We start from the raw sequence: 8,830 nt of genomic DNA on the forward strand, positions 1-8,830 counted from the left end.
ACTTTCTTTGTGGTTACCATGAATTTTACCCTTATCTTTCTAAGTTTGAAGCAGTCTACCATTACTTGGTATCGCCTTGCCTTCCTCTCCACTAGAAGGTTCTATACCTATGCCGTTTATTCCTTCTTTAATTGTTTTGATGTTGTTGTCATTTACTGATTAAGTGCTCTGATTCCCTGTTGTATTCTTTTGGTTTTGGATAGTCCTCGAGAGTTCATTTCCTAGATTGGCTCCTGGGGTTTTTGATGGCTGTAATTTTACAGCAGTAAATCATCAGGCCTATCTTTCCCAGTGCTGCTTGTTGGATTTGAACTGTCAACTTTTTGGTTAGTAGCCAAGTGCAAACTGTTTGCACCACCAGCGACCTTTACTCTTCCTAATGATGTCTTTTTTTAAATTGGGAGCCTTCTTTTTATTTTTTATTTTATTGTGGTGGAAAATATATAACAAAACATTTGCCATTTCAACCATTTTTATGTATACAATTCAGTAACATTAAGTTCACTGTGTTGTGCAACCATCACCACTATCCATTTCCAAATTTTTTCATCACCCTTAACAAAAACTCTATCCCTTAAGCAATAACTCTCCATTTCCCCCTCTTACCAGCTCCTGGTAGCCACTAATAAACTGTAATCTTTATGCATTTGCCTATTCTAGATATTTCATATAAGTGGGATCATACAATATTTGTGCTTTTGTGTCTGATTTAACTAGCTCAGCATAATGTTTTCAAGGTTTTTTCATGTCATGGCATGTATCAGAACTTTATCCGTTCTTACAGCTGAATAATATTTCATTGTATGTATATACCACAATATGTTTATCCATTCATCTGCTGATGGACACCTGGGTTGTTTCCACCTTTTGGCTATTGTGAATAGTGCTACAATGAACATTGGTGTACAAGTATCTGGTTAAGTCCCTGCTTTCAAGTCTTTTGTGTATATACCTAGGAGTGGAATTGCTGGTCGTATGATATGATAATTCTATGTTTAACTTCTTTTTTTGGGGGAACTGCCAAACTGTTTTATAATCCCATTTTATAATACCACCAGCAGTAGAGAATGGATCCAATTTCTCCTTGTCCTGACCAACACTTGTTATTTTCCATTTTTCTGATAATAGCCATCTTAGTGGATGTGAAGTGGTATCTCATTGTGGGTTTGATTTGCATTTCCCTTATGACTAATTATGATGAGCTAGTCACATGACCAAGCTCAATTTTAATGTAGGAGGGGATTACACAAGTGTCTGAATACTAGGTTGTATGGTTAATTAAAACCAAACCAAACCTGATGCCGTCCTGTTGATTCCGACTCATAGCGACCCAATAGGACAGAGTAGAACTGCCCCCTAGGGTTTCCAAGGAGCGTCTGGTGGGTTTGAACTGCCAGTCTTTTGGTTAGCAGCCAAACTCTTAACAACTATACCACCAGGGTTTCCGGTTTGGGCTCATAGTGTCTTATTTCTTCATGTGTCTACTTACCTTTGATTTTGTGGCAGACATTATATTTTAACAACTATTTTTTGAAATAATTTGAGGCTTTGGATGATGTCTTCTTTTCAGAAGATTTTTGTTTGCTTCAGTTGTGTGCCTGGGGGTACTATCAGCCCAGGACCACCTTAATCCAAGTTCAATGCATGAGTCTCCTAGGGGTTGTGAAGCCAGGGTGCAGTTGTGTGAGGGTTGGTTTAATTTTTGTTTACCCCTTACTGCTTGGGAATAGCCCTTCATGTCCCAGGCCCAAAGCAGTGGTTGTTTACCAGAATTCTCACTCTTGGTGGATACAGATTCTAACTTTTGTCCTCTTAGCCCCAGAAGCCACCAAAAGGGAAAGAGCTACCCTGAGTGATGGGTTTACCTCTCTGGGTTCCAGTTCTCTCCCAAATCTCCTAAAAATTCCTTATCTTGCTACCTCTTTGTTGCTTTTAAGAGGATCTTTTTTAAAAAAATTTTCATTTGGTTTTAGCAGCATAGTTGGCCTTAATTTTTGGTTCGAAAACCCAAAATCCTTGCCAATTGTATTTTAAAAAAATAGACTTTATTCTTAGAGCAGTTTTAGCTTACAGAAAATTGAGCAGAAAGTACAGAGAATTCTAACTAATGGACCACAACTACCACAGCCTCCACTAGACTGAGACCATCACAACTAGATGGTGCCCGGCTACCATCACCGACTGCTCTGACAGGATCACAATAGAGGGTACCAGACAGAGCTGGAGAAAAATGTAGAACAAAATTCTAACTCACCAAAAAAGACCAGACTTACTGATCTGACAGGGACTGGGGAAACCCCGATAGTATGGCCCCTGGACACCCTTTTAACTCATACTGAAGTCACTCGTGAGGTTCACCCTTCAGCCAATGATTGACACGCCCATAAAACAAAATGAAACTAAATGGGCACCCCAGCCCAGGATCAAGGATAAGAAGGCAAGAGGGGACATGAAAGCTGGTAATGGGGAACCCAAGGTCGAGAAGGGGAAAGTGTTGACATGTTGTGGGGTTGGCAACCAATGTCACAAAACAATATGTGTATTAAATTGTTTAATGAAAAACTAACTTGCTCTGTAAACCTTCATCTGAAGTACAATAATAATACAAAAAAGTACAGAGAATTCCCATATTCTCCCTCCCCCCCTCCCCCATACACAGTTTCTCCTATTAACATCTTATATTAGTGTGGTATATTTGTTACAATTGATGAACCAATATTGATACATTATTATTAACTAAAGTCCATAGTTTACATTAGAGTTCATTGTTTGTGTTGTATAGTTCTATGGGTTTTGACAATGCATAATGTCATCAGTTCACTATTACAAAATCGTATAGAATGTTTTCACTGCCCTTAAAATGACCCGTGCTCAACCTGTTTATCCTATTTAAAATTCATTTATTTTGGAGACAGTTGCAGTAAGTTTTAGCTGAATGTGTAACCATTTTATTTTATTGTTGCCATTAGTAATAATTGTGTGGTTTAGTGTAGAGACTGATATGAATGGGCTATAGGTGTGCTGTGATACTGATCGCCTTAGCCCTGGGGTTGACTGGTGGAGCATGGTGTTGATGAAGCCCCCTGGGTTAGTTGCCTTCACCCGCAAGCAGCTTCTTCCATTTATTCCAGAGCCTTTTATTATCCTTTTCTGTGTATGCAGAGTCCCTGGGTGATGCAAAAGGTTAAGCTCTTGACTACTAACCTAAAGGTTGGTGGTTTGAACCCACTCAGAGGTTCCTTGGAAGAAAGCCTTGGTTATTTGCTTCTGAAAGGTCACAGCCATGAAAACACTACGGAACGCAGTTCTTATGGGGTCGACAGGAGTTGGAATTGACTCGATGGAACTGGTTTTTTGGTTTTTATGCCTGTAATGAAATGTTGGAAAGTACAGAGATAAGTCAATCCCCTAAGGTTTAAAAAATCCTTGCCAAATTATGGTATAAGTATTCATTCACTTTTTTTATTGGATATTTATTTAACATCTAATTTCTGTATGTAGGTTACTGGCTAAGGGCATTAAAAGAGGTGTAAGACATAATGTCTTACCTAAGGACTTTGATAGTTTAGTCCACAATAGCGTGAGTGGGATACATTTAAATACCATCTTTAAGTATGGTATTTACTGTGGGAAACACAGTAATGACTTAGGGAGTTGGGACAAGAGCCCTTGACTGGCTTATTCAGAGAAGTCGTCAGGTTGGATAGGGAGTTTTAGTGGGGTCTCAAAATGTGGATAGGCAGCCTTGTATTCTCAATGTCAAATTTTACTCCAGCATGCACACTTCTATTTTTTTAATAACAGAGAAGAATTTGAGGTATGGGCACCTTGGATTTCTGGGTCTGATCAAAGCAGCTCCACTACTGAGTGGAATAGAAGGAGTGAGGGAAGGTCATATTGGAGAGGTTCAGTTAATGTGCTCAGCTGTTAACTGAAAGGTTGGAGGTTTGAGTCCACCCAGAGGTGCCTCAGAAGAAAGGCCTGGCAGTCTACTCCTAAAAAAATCAGCCAAATTTTATGACAACTGTTTCATTCCCAGGTAAAGTACTGGTCAGGCACTTCTGACTGACTTGCTCTCTCTTACCTTCTTTTCCTTACACTTGTTTTAGACCTTTTGACTGTGTCCAACTCATCTCTTAAGCTCTGTTCTAGTTTTCTTTTTCCATTGTTTTTCTCTGTACCTTAGTTGTGATATTTTCTATTGACTTGTCTTTAAATTCATTAACCCTACCTTCTCTGTGTCCAAGCTGACATAAAATCCATTCAATGACTTCTTCATTTCAGGTATTGTATTTTTTAGTTCTAGAATAACCTTTTGATTCTTTTTTAAAAATTCCATTTCTCTAATGAAATGCCACATTGTCATCCATTTTATACATAGTCCCCTCTATTTTCTTTAAACATACTAATCACAGTTATTTAAAGATTCCTGTCTTGTAATTCCATTATCTGACTCAACTGTGGGTATGTGTCTATTGTCTATTTTTTCCTCTTGATTTTTACTTTAATTTTCCTGTCTCTTTGTATGTCAAGTACGTATTGGTTGTGATTTTAAGTTTCTTAAATGTTCTCTTCTACCAGAGATAATTCCCCCTTTTCCCTATGAGGTAGATAGGGTGAGGACTAATCACCTTGATTCAATCAGAGATTGAGCTCTTTCAGGGCTGGCTTACAGTTTTTTATAAGATCCAGTCCTAGTTCATCCCCAGATCCCATTTGATTGCTAGCCTTGTGCATCTTGTCCCCACACCCAGGGATGGATTACCCAGTAAGCAAAGTACATGCGGGTTTTTCACCACATCAAAGATGTGAAATTGTGCTCTACAGATTAGTAAGTAAACACAATTAAACCTGTGCGTGCCTTGCTTACTGGTTAATCTTCCCCTGCCCAAGTCATGAGAAACTGTGGAAGATTCAGTTCTGCCTTTTTGAAGTTTTAAACTTTACTTTTTAACCTTCTGCCTCATGCAGCTTAAAAATTTAGCAGATGTCTAGAGAGGAAGATCAGCTATGTGATTAGACTAAGGCCAGTCCTTTCTCCTTATGGGATTAGTCTCCTAAGTAAAATAGATTATGAGAAATTTCACTATGCCTTTTAGAAGCTTCTAGATTAGCTCTCCATCCACCTATATAGTTCCTCAGAACTCAGCAAATGCCCCCGGGGCAAAACTGGCTGTGCGTTTGGGGCCCCTGAGTTTTCAACCTGGCATGCCAGTCCTACATGACTGCCAAAGCATTGCTGGTTTCTCTTCCCCTGGAGACTCCCTCTGCCTGACCAAGCCTGGCCTGAAATTGGCAAACACTTCCAGGAATGTCAATTTATTCCTGAAGGGCTCTCCCCTCTCTGGAGTTGTTTCCACAGCTACCCAATGTCTTTATATATATATATATATATTTGTAAATATTCTGGCTTTTTCTAGTTGTTGCTGCAGGAGAATTGGCCTGCTGCAAGTTTTTAAATCCTACACAAAGTGGAAATCCTGTTATGCTTTCTTGATATTTCCATTTTATCCCCCATCCTGATTTTTGCTGAAATAACCAACTCTATTTTGTTTGTTTCCCCTAGTGATTTGTAGGGGTTTTTTTCCTTCATTTTAAAAAAATTTTATTGTGATTTAAGTGGAAGTTTACATGGCAAATTAGTTTCTCATTGAACAGTTAATACACAAATTGTTTTGTGACATTGGTTGCCAACCCTGCAATGTGTCAACACTCTCCCCTTCTCCATCCCAGTTTCCCTGTTTCCATTCGTACAGTTTTCCTGTTCCTTCCTGCCTTCTCTTTTTCGCTTTTGGGCTGGTGTGCCCATTAGTCTCATAGACATGGTTGAACTATGAAGCAGGAAGTGTGTTACTGTTGGCCCTACAGACCTGTCTGATCTTTGGCTGAAGGGTGAACCTCAGGAATTACTTCAGTACTGAGTTAAAAGGGTGTCTGAGAGCCATACTCTCAGGGTTTCTCCAGTCTCTCTCAGACCAGCAAGCCTGGCCTTTTGTGTGTGTGTGTGAATTTGAATTTGTTCTACATTTTTCTCTTTCTCTGTCCAGGACCCTCTACTGTGAGCCCTGCCAGAGCAGTCAGTGGTGGTAACCAGGTACCATCTAGTTGTGGGCTCAGTCTGGTGGAGGTTGGGTAGTTGTGGTCCATTAGTCCTTTGGACTGATCTTTCCCTTGTGTCTTTGGTCTTCATTCTCCTTTGCTCCAGCTGGGATGGGACCCAGTAAATGTATCTTAGATTGATTTGGAAGTTTTATGTGTTATTTCTGTGCTAGTCATGGTTCCTTTACCAATTTTAACAAACATATTATTATTTAAACATAATTACATAACTCCTCATCCCCTAACAAGGCTTTTTTTTTTTTTTTAACTTTATTTCCTTTATCTTCCCTCCCCACTCTCCAGCCTTTGTTGTCACTGTGGTCTTCCTCCCTTTAGTCTCATCCTCTCCTATCCATCCTCTCCCTACCACCAGAGTGATCTTTGAAAGTGATTAACACTCCCCAACTGAAAACTCTCCACTGGCTTCCCACAGCCCTTCTAATAAAGTCCAGACTCCTTAACAGCCCATAGGGTGCTATCTGGGCACTGCCACTCCTTCTAGCTTTATCTCAAAAATACCCTCTCCCTAAAAAAATAAATATAAATAAATTGCAAAGATCTCTCGGTCAGGTTAGCATGCTTACAAGTCCCCTGACCTGCCAGGTTGTTTCATGCCTTTGCTCACTTGTCCATCGCTGGCCATTCCAGTACCAGACAGAGAGGGAGTTACCACAGTGCAACTCTACATCCTCCCACTTGCCTTTCCCGCCAGCAGCAAGCCCTTGAGGGCAGGAACTGTCTTATTTATCTTGGTGTTCCCAACACTTAGCTGGAACTTAGTAGATGGTGCGTAAATGCTGGTTCAATGAACAAATGGAGGAGGGGGGAGGCTCATTTCTCTACATGGGCTGGGCTTCACAGGCAGCCTCTGAGGACACACACAGAGGGTGCCTCATGTGACTACCTGATACAGAGTAAGTGCAGTGCAATAGGTCACTTTTGTGTGGCCTTTCTAGCCATGGTCTTGTAACGCCCACCCATGTGATTGGGTGGGACTGTGAGATAGGGTAATTGTAGCCCACCAAAGGGATTGGTCAGTTTTGCCATCCAGCTGGACTTGAAATGAGCCACCCCGGAGGTGGGAAAGAGAAGATCCCACCACCACCAAGGAAGAACAGCCAAGAGCCAGCATGTCCTTTGGACCCGGGGTCCCTGTGCTGAGAAGCTTCTGGACCCAGGAGACAGAGAGAAAGCTGTAACACTGAAGACAATGAGAAGTGGCGACAGAGACCTGGCAGCAGGAGACAGCATGGTGGGTTTCCCAGCCCACAGAGGAAGAAAGCTGAGTGCCTTTGGGCAGAGGAAGGGAGCCAGGCAGAGGTGTGTCTGCAAACATGGCTGGAAGAGGCTCTCCTGGTGGAAGAACTGTATCCTGAGTGTTCCTGAGCCTGAATTGTAACCTGTTACTTCCCTAATAAACCCCATAGTTGTGAGAATGGTCTGTGAGTTCTGTGTGGCCATTGCAATGAATTATCGAATCCAGCAGAGAAGTAGAGAGTGCTGTGGGAGGGATGGTTGGTGTCAGAATTGGTAAAGATGGTGGAGAGAGGAGACATGTCTGACCTCCGCCTAATAGGAATCAACCTTGGGCTGTTGATCTTGATTCTTCTTTCCCCTTGTGAAGTTAGAGAAGGTCAGACACTGCCCCCATACCATTTTTACAGTGTAAGAAAAGGACTTCAGGGCAAGTTGGCTATATTGATGGGGACAGTTTGATTACAAAAAACAGACCTCTGCTCAAGCACATGCAAAAACGGGGGTGGGGGCAGGGAGGGGCTGTGTATGTTAGAAAGCACCAGTGTGTTCTGGAAGCCGTGGCCAAGAAGAAAGCCAAACTGCTTGGGGGACCAAGAGGCCAGCCCCTTCCTCTTTGGGACTATGTGGCTTTCATCATCGCTTCTCTTTGTGAACCTGCTTCATTTCTCATTCCCTGCACACCGGGTTTCTCATGTGTGTGCTGGCAAATGATGCCCCAGCCCTGCCTGGCTTTCTGGGTGAGCACTCAGAAGCTTCCCAACTACAGCTCAAGGATTGAGGCTCTGATCCCCTTAGCTTGGACCAGATGCCCATTGGTGGCCCACTCAGCCACCACCAGAAGGGTCCATGACTCACCATCTCCTTAAGGGTTGTACCAGCAGGGGTGGGGGCAGGGCAGACGGATTGACTAACAGTCCCCAAGTGATGGTGTCTATTCAGTCTTTCCTTTTCATGAGAGTATTAAGTTCATTAAGTTTCAGACAATTAATGATACAATTCGGTATGTACTGAGCTGAAATAATTCTTTCTTTGCAGACCTGAAAAGCTAACCTGTGTAGAAAAGAAACATCTGTCTGATAAAGAGAAAAAGACTACAGACCTAAGTCAGACTGCTTTTGAAAGGCAGTTTCATTTCTCAAAGCTCAACCAGGAGAATAAAAAGGATGAGAAGAAGAGTCCGGTGAGCAGAGGTCCGGGGGGAGCAGGGGCCAGGACAGCACAATTTTGCAGAGCCCACAAGATAGCAACATTGACTCCCAAATCCCAGCCATTGACACATTCGTCCCTCCCTGTCTGGCTCTTGCTGGCACAGGAGGCAGCAGTCAAAGAAGAGAGTGAGAAAGAGGAGGCAGAAGGGGGCATTTGTTTTACTCAGAAGAAATGATGGGGTTGTTCTGGGCTTGATGTGGCTGCATAGGTGGGGCACCTTTGGCAGGGAAGCCTTATGTGAAGAAACTCAGGGAAGCAGGAGACT

General features: G+C 42.2%; 1 protein-coding gene across 1 annotated transcript in view; it reads left to right on the forward strand.

The window, feature by feature from the left end:
- FAM228A (family with sequence similarity 228 member A) overlaps positions 1-8,600 on the forward strand; it is an 18,462-nt gene extending 9,862 nt beyond the window's left edge. The window contains 2 exon segments of the mRNA XM_023732393.1: positions 8,392-8,548; positions 8,550-8,600. Coding sequence (XP_023588161.1) covers positions 8,392-8,548; positions 8,550-8,600 — 208 coding nt within the window.
- The last annotated feature ends 230 nt before the right edge of the window (positions 8,601-8,830 follow it).

Source organism: Trichechus manatus, unplaced genomic scaffold (genome assembly GCF_000243295.1).
Source record: "Trichechus manatus latirostris isolate Lorelei unplaced genomic scaffold, TriManLat1.0 scaffold00052, whole genome shotgun sequence".
Lineage (NCBI taxonomy): Eukaryota > Metazoa > Chordata > Mammalia > Sirenia > Trichechidae > Trichechus > Trichechus manatus.